General features: G+C 53.5%; 2 protein-coding genes across 4 annotated transcripts in view; one reads left to right on the top strand and one right to left on the bottom strand.

Moving 5' to 3' along the window:
• STRA8 (stimulated by retinoic acid 8) overlaps positions 1-11,639 on the top strand; it is a 31,695-nt gene extending 20,056 nt beyond the window's left edge. The window contains exons 6-10 of the mRNA XM_059396355.1: positions 1,300-1,521; positions 2,358-2,643; positions 6,790-6,863; positions 8,456-8,567; positions 11,558-11,639. Coding sequence (XP_059252338.1) covers positions 1,300-1,521; positions 2,358-2,643; positions 6,790-6,863; positions 8,456-8,567; positions 11,558-11,632 — 769 coding nt within the window. The 3' untranslated portion in view covers positions 11,633-11,639. The remainder of the gene's footprint in view (positions 1-1,299; positions 1,522-2,357; positions 2,644-6,789; positions 6,864-8,455; positions 8,568-11,557) is intronic.
• LOC132015675 (solute carrier family 23 member 2-like) overlaps positions 9,100-14,754 on the bottom strand; it is a 48,757-nt gene continuing 43,102 nt past the window's right edge. The window contains exon 12 of one of the 3 annotated variants that reach the window (XM_059396354.1): positions 9,100-9,379. In XM_059396354.1, coding sequence (XP_059252337.1) covers positions 9,360-9,379 — 20 coding nt within the window. In that variant the 3' untranslated portion in view covers positions 9,100-9,359. Of the gene's footprint in view, positions 9,380-11,651; positions 14,478-14,754 lie in introns of those variants that run through there. The other 2 variants (XM_059396352.1, XM_059396353.1) reach the window with 2 other exon arrangements.

Here is a 14,754-nt window from a genome sequence, read left to right as displayed (position 1 = left end):
GGACATGACTTGCAAATAATTATCCCTTGGTCGTTTGTTTTATTATTTTGCTTTTGATGTTTTGTTTTTTGTTGTTGTTGTTGTTTCGGCCATGCAAAAAATGAAGTCTAATCTGCCGTCCTGCCCCCGTGACTTAGGCTTGGGAGAATACAGAAAGGCTTCCTCTGCTCTGAAATGGAAAAAAAATTTTTTTTCTCTTTTAAGAAGGATCCTCCTTGGTTTTCTTCTGGTGCACTTGTATTTTGACTCAACATGATACCTCCTTGGGGATTATTCCTATCAGGATGAAGAGATTTGGGGTACAAGTCCTGGTTTTCCAAATTATATCATGTCGTTCCGTTCTTTTTTTATTTTTTTTTAATATTTATTTATTTATTTGAGAGAGAGAGCATGAGCAGGAAGGTCAGAGGAAGAGAGAAAGAGAATCTGAAACAAACTCTGGGCATGGAGTGACGTGGGGCTCGATCTCGAGACCCTGAGATCATGACCTAAGCCAAAACCAAGAGCTGGGCGCTTATCCAACTGCACCACCCCCCATTCTGCTCCGTTAAGACTGCCTTTTGAAGAGCAGAATTTAAAAATTTTGATAAAGTCTAACTTATCCACTCTTTCTTTTTCAGACTGAACTTATGGTTTAAACCTAAGCATTTCATGTTTGGGGTGCTGTTGTAAGTGGTACTTCTTAAAATTTCAATTTCCAGTTGTCCATCACTAATATGTGGAAACACTATTGGTTTTCCTTTATTGACCTTGTATCCTGCCGCCTTGCTAAACACCCTTCTTAGTTCTAGTCCCATATTTGTGTGTGACTTCTGCCTTTCCAATCTGTTTATCTTTTATTTCTTCTGTTCCCGTTATTGGACTGGTGAGGATCTCCAGTACGATTTTGGATAGAAGTGGTAAGAGTGGACATCCTTGTCTTGATCCTGACCTAGGCGGAGAAATATTCAGTCTCTTACTGTCAAGTATGATGTTAGCTCTAGGTTTTTTGTAGGTTTCCTCTATCATGTGGAGGAGGTTCCCTTCTACTTCTAGTTTATTGAGAGTTTTTGTCATGAATGGATGTTGCATTTTGCTGAGTGCTTTTCTGAATCTGTTGAGATGATCGTATGGTTTTTCTTCTCTAGCCTGTTGCTCTGTTGAGTTCCACTACTTGACATTCAATGTTTGAACCAGCCATCTTGCACTCCTAGGACGAGCCCCGCTTGGTCCCAATACTAAAATTGTGTTCGGAATCTCAGTGTTGGTGTTCATGAGGAGCATTAGTTCGCAGTTGTCTTGTTTCTGTTTTCGCACTAGCCTGGTCTCAAATAAGGTTCTGCAGAAAGGTTCTGCCATCTGGTGCCCAATCCAGGCAGTCGGGAAGGATGCTGAAGTGGAGGAAGAGGAGGACGAGGAGGAGGAAGACCAAGAAGAGGAGGAAGAGGAGGAAGAGGAAGAAGAGGAGGAGGTGGAAGAGAAGAAAGTGGAGCTCTTAAACTCCCCAGTCACCTTGCTGCCGGACCTCATGGAATTTGAACGGTGTGAACGGCTGGGGAGGGTGGCTTCACATGGAGCCTGTGGGGAAGGGGACAGAGGCTCTGTCTGAGGCACACAGTGTCCTCAGTTCACTCTCGGACAAGATCCATAATCAAGGAAGCTCCAGAATTTCCATATGGGAGGGGTTGGGGATGAGGTTGGCAGAGGGACTAGAGAAATCATCTTGAAGCTACATTGTACAACACATACACTAAGCTTCCTTAAACTTCCCTATTTGGAGTTGACTTTGGAGGAACTGTTGATGGGGATAATGAGGACCAGACACCCCCATTCACACAAACACACTTGCCCTACCTGTATTCCTGGTCTCATAGTAAGAAACAAGGTGAATGACTAACTCAGAGGGCCATGCACAGCTTCTCTGCAGACTCAAGACCCATGGTGGCCATGTTGGCCTCTGGAGGTAGGGGCCCAATAGAAGGAGGGTCCTTCCACAGCTAAGCCTGAATTTCAGGCCCTGAAGTAAAACAAGAATGTGTCGGCACATTCATAGGGCTTGTAATTTGAAGCGGTTTTCCCATGGACTGAGAACCAAGCAGGCCTCATTCCTAGTTTTCTCTTCTGTCAGGCAGAGAGCTCCATGGGGACTCTGGGGAAGGACCCAGGGACAAGAATTATGTCATCCCTGATGGCTCCTGCTCTCCAAGGGTCAGCGGCAGGCAGACTAGGAAGGCAAAGCCCCTGGTAACCCACAGAGCTGTGGCAAGGCTCATGTGCGGTGGGCCACAGCCTGCTAACGGAATCCTGAGGAGATGGCTTGGGGAGGGACCTTCGGCCACTGGCTTCAGGTCTGGGAGATGACACTGTTTCTGTTCCAGGTATCTCAACTTTTACAAGCAGACGATGGACCTTCTGATCGAGAGCGGGATTGTCTCCTTACACGAGGTGACACTCCCCATTGTCTCTGCTGCTATCTCCCACCTGTGGCAGAACCTCTCTGAGGAGAGGAAGGCCAGTCTCCTGCAGGCCTGGGCACAAAGGCACAGCGACCTCCAGGGCCTTGGCGGGGCCTGTCAGGAGCCGGCCTGTGCCGACGGCAGCATGAAGGACAGTGGGTTTGACAGCCAAGGCGCCAGCTGCTCGCTCGTCTCCACCCCGGAGGAGGTGAGCAGACCCTCTCTGGGCCGGGTGGAGGTAGGCGCAGGAACGACTTGGTCACCTTTGGCCTGGAGGCACCAGGGATCTGCTTGGGGTCATTTACCGAGTTTGAGGTAATGGTTGGATTCTGACTCCCACAGTGAGTTTCTGATTTACCTGACGTAAACTCCACAACCACAGAATGGCCTTTCTTTTTCTCCTTCTTCTGGACCTTTCCATGGGGATTATAGAAGAGAAGGCTTAGAAGGTTGTATCAGTTGGGATTATTTTGACTACAAGTTTCTTGCTTTTTTAAACCACGCAGAAACGTACTTCTCACAGCCAGGGAGGGCCCAAGGTCAGGAGGGCTTCCTGCTGGTCTCAGGGACATCAAAACGGACCTGGTTCTTCCCCTCTCCCTGCTCTGCCTCATCGTAAACCTGGCTTCTCACCTTGTTTCCCCTCCCTACGTTCCCTATCCCACGTGACTGGGGAATGGCAGCTGGGAACAACCGAGCCCTCGTCCCTCCTCCTCTACGTCAAGTCAGAGAGAGAAAGATTCCAGTGGCTTGTTTTTAAGGCTCAAGGAAGAACTTTTCCAGAAATTTCTGCCATACCTCTCCTGTCCTCTCATTGGCAAGAACAGGCCAGATGACTGAGCCAATGACTGACATCATGGAGACAGTATTGTGTGTGGACCCGTCAGGCCCAAACCCTCAGAGGAGGTCAGTTCCCATGGCAGAGAGCATTGCTGCCGTTCAGTGAAGGGAGAGGAATGCACGTGGAGAGGCAGCCATACCTTCATCACAAACGCACTTCTCAGAGCTCCAGTTGTCAGAAGCCATGGACGGCAGTGCCGTGTGTCTGGTGGCCCGAGGGGGGTCACTCAGTGCTGAGATCTGTGTGGGCCCCTCAGCTGCACTTCCAGAATTAGGAATTAGGTAGCCTGCGGCTACCACAAGGGCCACGTCTGTCTGACCTGCTTCTCCAGCCTGGGGCAGGCAGGTCCTCGCTCTCCGGGCCTGTCCTGTGCCTTGTAGGACATTCAGTACCCAGGCCTCCACCAGGAAAACGCCTCTACTCCGCTTTGCCCTGACCTCCCAAACGCCCCTCTGTGGGTGGTCCCTTTCAGGAGATGTCCTGTGGCTCTCTGGGGACCCTTAGAGCCAGACACAGTCCTAGTGCCCATGACCCTGGGGAACAGCCCTGAAAGGCCCGTCCTTCTGGAACTTTCCCAGCCCTCAGGGCCCTGGGCCTGGAGAACAACAGAATGCCAGTCACCCAGTCCACTGCTGCTGGTTGACAGATGAAGCCTAACGAGTGGGGTGACTTATCCAGGAGGCCCAGCTCCTAGATCTCCTTCACCACAGAATTTCTCAAATCTTTGTACCCTTTGGTCACCTGTGTATGGTCAACCTTCACCGTCTCCCCTGATGCTTCTTAAATGGAGTTTAGTAAAGAGGCAGGTATCTGGCTAATACCTCACACCCACTGAATCAGAGTTCCTGAGGGGGCAGCTCAGAGCCTGCATTTTAAACAGGCAGCCCCGGTGACCAGTGGACAAGGGCATCGCTGGAAGGAAATCCCTGTTCAGACAAGAAGCAGTCATCCACTTCTGCTCCCCTTCCCCAGCCGTCCCTCCGGGGACTGTGGTTTCTCATCTGTTTGTCCACTATTGTGGGGTCTACCAGGAGAGAACCTAAGCTCTCCTCCAGTCCAAGCAGGGCCAGGAAAGCAACAGCTAAGGACCGCATACCCCCCGCCCATGTCAGCCAGCCTGGATGTCTTTGTACCCTGACGTGCCTTTTCCCAGAGGCTCACACAAAGCAAAAGGAAAGCATCTGCCAAATGTGCGGACAAGTCTGTCCCACTGGAACCTGACTGTGTTTGCGCCTTTGCAGCACGAACTTTTCCTCAAGAAAGAGCTGACCCAAGCCACCGTCTCATGTCCCCAAATCATGGAAGCAGCTTCTCTTACCTTTTTCGGGAATGGCTGAGGGCTCCCATTCTCCTGCTGTTGGGGAAAGCTGGCAGCAGTCCCTCGGCTGCGCCCGGATCAGAGTTCTGCCACACCACCATCCCCAAGCTTGGGCCAAGCCAGGGTTGAGTGACAAGGTAAGCAGGACAGAGTGTGGTTCTGCGCAGGGCAGGGACAGAGACACAGCTACTCCCACGTTGGCTTCCAGATCAGTTGCAGTGAAACCTCTGTAGCTCCTGGTCCATCTAGAGAGGTCGTACAGCAGGACGGTGGTGTCTGGGGCGGGCCCCTGTGTGCAGGGACAGCTGTGCCGGGAGGCTCTGAGAAGCATGGCCCCATAAGTGTGCTGGGCGCTCCGGGACGACCACGGAGCCTGGCAGTGCCCCTCCCAGGCTAGTGGCAAGAGGGCAGTGCACAGGTGAGGATGGTGGCCCAGAACTTCAGTGGTTGATTGGCTAAGGCAAGAATTTAGGGCCCAGGACCCAGCCTCAGACCTGCTGGGGAAGCACACACATTGGATGGATGAGCTTCTGGACTGGTCCTTTCAGTGGCCTCTTTCCAGATCCTCTTCAAGATGAACAAAGTGATATTAAAAAGAAGGACACCATGAAATGTCCAGAAGATCAGAAGAAGGGCCACCTACATGGCCCGAGTCCCAGGGGATTCAGTTCAGGGGAAGCAAATTGTGAGAAGACAAGAAGGACAGACACAAGACTTCCAGAGAAAGAGCAGTGTGTCCCAGATAAGGGGACAGGAGAGACCTTGTGGAACCTGCCAGAACCTGCCGAACCTGCCAACTTGGGGCCAGAGAGCTCCCTCTCCTCTTCTCCGGATGGTTGTGCTCAGAAACAGGGTGACACAGTGAGGTGTGCCCAGTGAGAGTCTGGATGTAAGAACCTCCCATGCAATACTGGGCCCATTCTCATGCTAAAAAATGATTCATTCTTTAACTAAAAATTCAAATTTAACTCAGCACCCTGCATATTTATTTGCTAAATCTTGCATATTCCCTAAATGTATATCACATTCCTGTGGAATATTTAATAGTCTTCAAGAATTAAAGCCAAGCAGGACTGAAAAACCATCTAAATAACAAGATTGCAAAATTGGAAATACAGGCTATAATATGCCTCAGGAAATGACCAGAGGAAAATAGGTCAGTGTGTCAGCAATGGACCTGTCTGGCTGGGATGGTTTCTCAGTGATATTATCTGTTTCTATTTTCCAAAATTGCCCAATAAACATGCGTCTCTTTTATAAAGCTGGTAATATTCAATAATAGCCAACAAATTGGGCATTATTATGTGCCCGGTGTTTCACGTAACTCATCTATTTAATTCCTGCAACATCCCTATGGGTAGGTTCTGTTATGATTCCCTTTGTATAGGAGAAGGATTTGAGAAACGAGGTCACTTGCCCGAGGTCACACAGCTTAGTGAGCGGCAGGACTGGGAGCTGGCTCTCTTGCAGCCCAACCCCAAACCACCAACCTCTTATCCCGCTGTCCTGGCACGAGACTGCTAGCTTGCGGATCCTGGGCGCCAAGAGCCTCTGCATCTTGGGAGGTGTAGATGAGCCCTCTTCTGGTGTACACGGAAGCTCTGGCTGTTGCATTGAATGCCTGAGCTCCCACCTTCTAGAAAAAAAAGAGATTTAAGGGTGCCTGGGGGGCTCAGTCCATTAAGTGACTGACTCTTGATTTTGGCTCAGATCATGATCTCAGGGCCATGAGATCAAGCCCTGCTTTGGGCTCCTCACTTCATGGAGCCTGCTTGGGATTCTCTCCCTCTCCCTCTGCCCCTCCTACACTGCTTGCACACTTTCTCGCTAAAAAAATAAGAAAGAAGAAAAGAAAGGAAGGAAGGAAGGAAGGAAGGAAGGAAGGAAGGAAAAGAGAAGAAAAAAGAAAGGAAAAGAAAAGAGAAAAGGAAGGAAGAAGGAAGAGAGACCACAGTCCCCGGGGGCTTCCCCATCCCTTGTAACCACCTCTGGGGTCTTGGTTTGTTCTGGGCAGACAAGAGCTCACTAGGTACTGCCTGGGAAGGTCACCAGACAGCGACCCTGCATTTGGGCCCCAGCTTCCACCCACCCTTTGGGAACGAGGGTGAAGGACAGAGCCTTTCTCCTCATCGCTGCCAGCAGCCCAGAGCAAACGCTGGTCTGCAGTTCTGACCATGTTCTGTGCCTTCCTCCAGATACTCTTTGAAGATGCTTTCGATGTGGCCAGTTTCCTGGACAAAAACGAGGCTCCGAGTACCTCCAGCTCTAGGTGAGGAAGGGGGTAGGACACAATCTGGGGAGGGGGCAGCTGGGGTGTTTAGGAGCTGCTCCCCTGCTGCCCGCAGAGGGGTGCAGAATTCCATGAAGTTCTCAGAGATCCACTTTGTCTGTGGTTCAAAGCGGGCTGGGCCTAGGACTGTGCGGCTGTCTGTGGGGGGGACTCAGTGTGGGGCTTTTGCGAATAGGAGACTCTCCCCTCCTGGCCCAGCATGGAGACGCAGCGGGTTATGGGCTGTGGGTTGTCTCCATGCTCCATCTGCCCAGAGGGAGGGGGCCGTGGGCGTTGCCACAGCATCTGCTCTGAGAGCTGGGCAGGGGCTCTGGGACATGGAGAGCCTGGGCCAACACAGAACAGGGCCTGCGCCCTGAGCGGAGGGCTTCTCTGAGCCGTGCAGGGGGAAGCTGCTTTGCAGGGGCTGCTGGGGACGGAGGTGGAAAGAAGGGAGCAAGGGAGAGCTGATCCCGTGGAGTGAGAGACACAAAGAGGGATATGGGGAGAGGCAAGACCGGGCTGGTTTAGCACTGAAATTCCCCGGCCATTTGAAAAGCTGCGGGCTTAGAGCCTGCAGGCACAGACCCTTAAGAAGGCTGAAAAAGGCCTGAACATTTTGTTTTCCTGCTTTGGGAGTGAGGAGACATTCCTGTCCTCATATTCCAATGACTAACCCCACTCTCCTCCGAAGCCACGCAGCCCCTGGTCACCTGGCTGCCCGGGGGGCGGTGGGGGGGCACCGGACCTCAGCCTGTCTCCCCACAAGTAGCCAGCTCCATCCGGCCTCAACAGACTCCCCCAAACCCTCCAAAGTGATTTTAGGGAGTGACTCCCGCTCCCGTCAGCTGTGTGTGGGGTCTGGTTTTGCTGAAATGGGCTGGAGGTGGACTTTCCTATTTCGGAGCCAGGCTCCAGCCGTGAGAACTTTGGTAAGAAGTGGCCAGAGTGTACTTGCCAAGCAGGATCTGGAATTCCTTGCCCTGCTGATGGAACATGGAAACGGCCTACTGGAAAATGTTTTCTGCTATCCCTGGAGAAGGCAGGGATTGGTGCCAGAGGGTTTCTGTGTGGCTAGTGGGACCCGCTTCTGAGAGAATGTGAGGTCAACATGTAGGCTGTCCCAGCACTTCAGGCTCCTGACGTCGTGGGGCTGCTCCCCGGTCCCAGGAAGGCCGGGGGAAGGAGCCTGACACACAGGCCACCTCCCTGCATCATCGGGGCTTGCCCCCCCATGGAAGGGGGACATCTCAGGGGACTGAGCTCCAGTGTGGCCTGTGTCACCTGAGCTCTCCGGGAAGCCACAGGGACCAGGACCGCGGGGCGTGGATCTCTGAGGGGGACTCTGAGGGAGAGAGGCCATTTTGCTCCTTCTTCCACAGGCCACAGCCCAGAACACTAAATTAGGGCATAGGAGCCAGTCTCCCCAGGGTCTCCCTTTTCCCGTGGGTTCCAAACGTGACACGGAAGCTGTTTACGGGGTGTTTACGAGTGCCTGGTTCACGCTGTAATCCAGGAATTTTAGGGGGGGCCAGCAGAGGCCAAAGAGGAGGGTTCTGAGGATTGCTGTCTCTTCCCCTTTCTGTCGTCAGTTCGGTGTTTGCCAGCCACATCCCAGAATATCCGGAGGAGAAGTTTCAGCTCTACATGCAGATCATCGATTTTTTTAAAGGCCTTTGCTGTATTAACCCTCAGTTAAAACAGGTAGGACGGAGCAGAGCGCGAGGAGACCTCGTCTCACCTCCCTTAGGATGGCGGGAAGGACCCTTGAGGCCTCCCCACCAGCGGGACCTCACCTCACACCTCCCCTCACCTCACCCTGGGGGCAGACGTCCCTTTGTTCTCTCGGCCTGTCCCGTGGATGGTGGGCATCCGCCTGACACATCCTGGGGGATGGGCGACATCCAGGGAAACTGAGGGAAGAGGCACACAGATGGTCTCCAGGGCAGGACTGAGACAGGGGGTCCCCGGAAGTGTCGATCAGATCCCAGGGACCTGACTCTTCGCAGGCATTTGTCAACATTGTGTGACTCGTTTCCAAGAGGCTACGCTGTCCTGTCGTCTTCTGAGACCCTGAGTTAATATTTGCCCTCCGCGTTTGAAGGGTATTAATTTCCACTTCCCCAAAGCTGGTTGTGTCTTGATTACAAGGGACATCCCAGAAACTTCCATGGGGGAAGGAGAGTTATGCCTGAAGGGGACAGACCCTTTCAGATTCATAGCCAAGGATTTTTCTCTACTAATTCAGCAAAGATACAGCGGTTTCTTTAAAAAGGTAAAGCAGTAATAATGGCAAGGTTTGTCTAAAAGTAATTGGGGCAGCTTTCCAACAGACCAAAGTATAATTTGGGCCTTTCCCACGAATCCTTCGCTTCCCTCTGCCAGGTCCACTTCGACTCCACTTGGAGCCCAGGGCCGCCCTCTGGCTGCTCCCCACCTCCCATCAGCCCTTGGCTGGCCGTCTGGTCCTTCCCTGGCCATCCGGACACAGGGATGTCAGTCCACCTTCCCGAGGCCTGTGGAACAGAGTAACAGGACAGTCTTTGCTTTCCCTGCTTCCTTTCCCTGAATATAGTAGAAAAGCAAGCTCAAACAGGATTGGAGTATCCGAATAAAGTAAAATGCTCGAACTTCAGTCGTCCTGAGAGCTAACTGGAAACGCAGATTCCTGAAGCCCCAGCACCCCAGACTCTCGTTCACTGTTGCAAGGCGGGGCCCCAGGAATCTGTATTTTGAACAAGCTGTCCGGGTGGCTCTGGTGCGGGAGGCCCCTGGCCTCAGCTATGCGGTGCTGTGAAGAAAATCTCATTCTCTTCCCCACCCTCTCCCCCATCAGCATCACGAGGTCATTGGATGAAACCTTAACCAGCTCCTGGACAGTACCTAGGACCGCTGTAACAAATGACCAAACACAGTAGCTTAAAACAACAAAAAACGCTTCTCTCACAGTCCTGGAGGCTAGAGGCCAAATGAAGGTGCTGGCACCTCTGAAGGCTCGAGGAAAGGTCTCTCCTTGCCTCTTCCTAGCCCCGGGGGCTCCCGGCCGTCCTCTGCAGGCCTCAGCTCACAGCTGAATCCCTCCCACCAGGGCCTCCTGTCTTCACAAGGCCTTCTGGGAGTCTCTCTAGCCCTCTCATCTTCTTCTAAGACACCGGTCTTTTGGATGAGGGGCCCACCCTAAACCCAGGAGGAGCTCATTTTGCAGTCCTTAGCTAATTATACCTGTAAAGCCCCTGTTTCCGAAGAAGGTTCCAGGTGGGCATGAATCAGGGTAGGAAGGATACGATTCAACACATCTCAGCACCCAGTACCAGCAGGCACCTCTCTCAGCCTCTTGCTTTCCCAACCCTGTAGCTTAAAAATGCCTCAGACACCATTTTCGGGGACTTAGAGAACTGGACCATTCTGAACAACATTCAAGCAGTCAGTGTGACAGAGACTCACGGGCCGTCCCTCCTGGGACTCTTGGCCTCCTGGTGCCCCCTGCGCTCCACTCTGCTTTTTCTCAAGCTTTGCTCTGGTCTTCACCCTGAATGAGGGGGCCCATGTGATTTTCCCAGAGACCCCCTGCTGCCAACCTGGCCATTGGTCACCCCCGGTACCGGGTCCCACATTCATGGGATGGTTGACTGGGTTTCGGGACGCTTCCCAGGGCCCCAGGGGACCAACCTATGACAAACTATAGGGATCATTTTCTGCCAAGATGGGGAAATACAGGAAGAGCTAAACCCAGGAACACCCTTTTAGGGGAAGAGGTGATGGGGGGGTCAGAGAAGTCAGTGGAAGATCATTATAAAGGGAATTAAATAACGTAGAGCTACTTCTTAAACAATTAGTAGTTAACCCACATACCTACTTTAAAACTTTAAAGTTACCAAAAGAAATACAAAGAAAACTCAGTTTCTCTCCGACCAGCATCCCCTCCTGACTGCCCATTCACTTCCCCAAAGCGATCACCATTACTAGTTTCGGGACAACCACCCAGAGATAACCTGCAGAGGTTTATATAATCCTTCAAATACAAATGAGAACCTACACTACTCGTTATGTTGTACTAGCTTTTTTTTTTAAAGGTTTGAGAGAAAGGACACAAGCAGGAGGGAAAGAGAATCTCAGGCAGATCTCCCGCTGAGCACAGGTCCTGAAAAGGGGGGTGGGGGGACCTCGATCCCACGATCCTGAGATCGTGACCTGAGTTGAACCCAAGAGTCAGACACAAGTGACTGAGCCACCCAGATGCCCCCTCTTTTCTTTTTAAATAGTATATCCCCCAGAGAACAATCTCATTCCTATTATTTCAAACAGCTGTGTGGTATCCCCTTGGCGGGCACCCTGGTGTAATTCGCTGTCCTCCACCGAGGAGCATTTGGGTAAAGCTTGGAGAGGTCTCCCTTCTGTCTTATGGGATTCTGGAAGTGTTCGGTATGGAAAAGAATCCAGTTCCGTTGTGTCCAGGAAAACCCTTTCTGAAGATCATAGAATGTGGCAGTTGCATGAAACGGAAATGGGACACACACACACACACCCCCCCCCCGCCCCACTGCCCAGAGCCCTTACTTCCTGGCCGGAAGCTGGAGAAGAAGGTGCAGCCAGAGACGGGGTAGACTCTGCGGAAGATGCCGGGGCTGTCCCACATGCCTGGGGCCTGGGTTCCTTAACTACACGCTGATCCTCTGCCACCCTATGTTTTGCAGGAACCAGACCAGCCCATTGACGATGAGCTGGTAATGCTGAGGTGCCTGGAGACATTTGACGATGAAGATCTGTGACACGGAATGGCTGGGACAGGACGGGGTGAAGGCGGTGGGCAGTTTCCAAGTATTAATGCCGGCAGCCAAGGCTGTACCCACCTCCCCCTTCCGGAATATTGCAGAATGTCCCAGAGCATTTTGTTGGTTTGAGGTTCTGTATTATAAAGGCTTTAAAAGTAGTGTGGCTCTGTGTCAGTCTTTCAGAGTTGTTTGGCGTCAGGTCACCTGGCCCGCTGCGAGGTAAACACCTGCTTTTCCTTTGCTCCCACTGAGGGGGACCTGGTGCAGCCTGGCTGAAGTCCATGGGCCTTTCAAGAAAGGACAGGCAGGGTTTGTCCCCAGAGGTACCATGACACCAGGTACTTTTGGCAAAGGTTGGGTTTGGAGCATAGTTCTGGTGGGTTCTAGAGAGTTCTGGAGGCCCCTGGCTCATCATGCATGCTGTGGCAGCCCAGGAAGTGTGCTGACCGTGCCTGTGCTATAGGAGCTATAGGACATCAGGGTAGAACGAGCTTCATCTGCCTCTTCTGGTACCTAAATGAAGCTCAAGCCCGCTCCTGCCGGGTTCTGAGTGCTTTCTGGCAAGGTTCCCGGGCGCGCACACTGCATGGGACAGTAGAGTCTATGTGTCAGCTTGACCAGGCCACCCACATACTTGGTCACACATGATTCTCGATGTTTCTAGGATGGTGTAGTGAGGTGAGATAAACATCTGAACCGGCAGACTTTGAATAAATGTGGAGCCATTAGCCTCCCTGAAATGGGTTGACCTCATCCAGTCAGCTGGAGGATCCAATCGAACGGGAGACTGGCCTCCCATGAGGGGGAGGGAAGCGCCTTCAGACCCGAGCAGCAACTCTCCTGCTGATGATGGACATTCCAGCTTGCATTGTCAGGACAGCCCGTTCCTGAACACCTCTCTCTCCCTGTGTATGTGTGTACGCGCGTGCATGTCGTGTGTGGATGTGTGTGCGTGCACACACACCCACGTCCCACATCCCCAGGGCTCTCTTTCTCTGGAGAACCCAGACTAACCCGCTGGCCGTGCAGAGAACGGCTTCCCTGGCTTTTTCAAGTTTCCCGTCGTTGTGACAGAGGCTCCCGTGCCCTGAAGGCCTCTTGAATACTTCGGCTGTTCCATCTCCTCTGGAAGAACCGGCGTGTGGGTTATGCGTTAGGGCCTGAGCACCGTCTGCCTGCCCTAAGCCCCGGGGCTCACGCCTCCCCTCCGTCCTGTCAGCAGCGCACTCCCAAGGACTCGCATGGCACTCTGCAAGGACTGTAGGCAGCACACCACTGTTGATGAACAACCCAAAGGAGGCGCGGGCAGGCCTTTACCCCCGGGGTCGCCCACACGGGTGCTGGGAAGGAAGGGGAGAGGAGCACTCACACCTACCCCCATCCAGGCCCCCAAGGACAAGGTCAAGGACAATCCAGTATGTGGGAAAGGAGAAATCAGCCTTTACAGAGGTGCCTGCACAGAGTAGGTCCTCAAGGAACACGTGCCAGTTCCAAGTGGCCCCCACCCACTCCGGTGCAGCCCTCAGTCCTGGAGCATTGTGTGGCAGCGGACCCTGGCCAGGGCAGACCTCAGGGGAATGCTGTGTCCTTTCTCCCCGTGGCCATGTGCTAGGAGTGTCCCTGCCTCCACTCTTCAGATCCAACAGCCCTCTGCTCCCCACCCGCAGGGATCACTGGCTGTGGTGCAGCCAGGACGTCTGTGTCGCTTTAACATCCCCTCCGATAGGCCTTGCCCTGCCGTCCTCCCCACCGAGGCCTCTTCCTACAAAGGTATCTTCCTGTGTCTTGACTGATGATATCGTCCCGTATGAGTCAGCACCTATCTGTCAGAGAAACAGACCCCAGAGGACAGGTAAGGGTACGGGGGTAGGTACCAGTTTAAGTATTAATGGTGGAGACAGCAAATCTGAAATTTGCAGGGCAGACCAGACAGCTGGAAACTCAGGCAGGAGTTCATGCTGCACTCTTGAGGGAGGCCATTTGGTGGAGTGGGTTCTGATTCCTTGGCAGCCTGCACGAGCGGGCAAAGCCTAAGCCAGAGTCCGGGCACTCGATTCCAAGAACGTGCACGTTAAGAACCTTCCATCACAAACAGCTTGAGCCAGGGGCGGCCTGGAGCACCAGGAGATCAGAGCAGGCGCTGGGGGAACAGGGGGTCCTCCTCATCTCTCCTGAGGCGCCAGACTCCAGGGGCAGGTGCCAGGGAGGGGAGGACAAGAGGGGCTCGAAGACAACTGTTCCTGGTGCCTTCCAGCAGACAGCCCCACCTCCGTCCCCTCTGCCACCCTAGGCCTCTTGGTCCCAAGGCATCAAAGTATGACCGAGAACGTGTGGGCCCAGCGCATCTGGGCGAACCCTGGGTCACACATGCTGACGCTGGAGGTGAGGGCCTGGTTTTCGCTGGAGCACGTGGAAGGCTGTGGCGTCCAAGTGTATCAAAGCAGCACCCTCCTCATGGCCGTAATCAGTACTCATCTGGCTGCCCTGCGTGGCAGGGTGCCCACCCCTCCTCGCCATGCAGATGAGCTCCTGAGGTTGGGGAGGGGGGTGAAGAGCACGTTGGGACAGGCGTGAGGACATTCTTGTCACAGCTTGGTTTCAGAGGCGCCCTTCCCGCGCGCTCCAGAGGGGTCCTGGAAGAGGCGGGCCAGCAGGTTCCGGCCCCGCTCCCGGCTCCCGGCTCCCAGCCTGGGCCAGAAGGGGAGGTACTGGGTGCAGGAGGACGTGCAGACCTTGGTGCCGATCCCGCAGGGCAGGCGGTACACCTCCAAGGCCTTTGCAGTCTCCTCGGAGTCCTCCTGCATCTGATTCCACACCAGGAGGCCTCTCTCCTCCAGGCTTCCTAATGGGAGACAGCAGAGCAGTCAGCCCTGGGCACTGACCCAGCACCACCGGGCTGGGGAGGCCTCTGGCGCCCCCTGCAGGCACTCGTGGGGTCTCTGCTCTGCGCCCTCCCCGAGCCAACAGCACCTTCTCTTCCTGGTCCATCCAGAGTCCCATCGCAGGGGCGTTCCCTGAGCTCCCGCTGCGGGAGGGAACAATCTTCTACGAGCACCATCCTTGCCCCACCGTCAAAGGGCGGGTCTTTCCACGCTTTGTTTCTAGAATGCAGGTGCACT

This window comes from Mustela nigripes, chromosome 4 (assembly GCF_022355385.1).
Source record: "Mustela nigripes isolate SB6536 chromosome 4, MUSNIG.SB6536, whole genome shotgun sequence".
In the NCBI taxonomy this organism is placed as follows: Eukaryota; Metazoa; Chordata; class Mammalia; order Carnivora; family Mustelidae; genus Mustela; species Mustela nigripes.
This window is presented reverse-complemented; position numbering and strand designations above follow the sequence as displayed.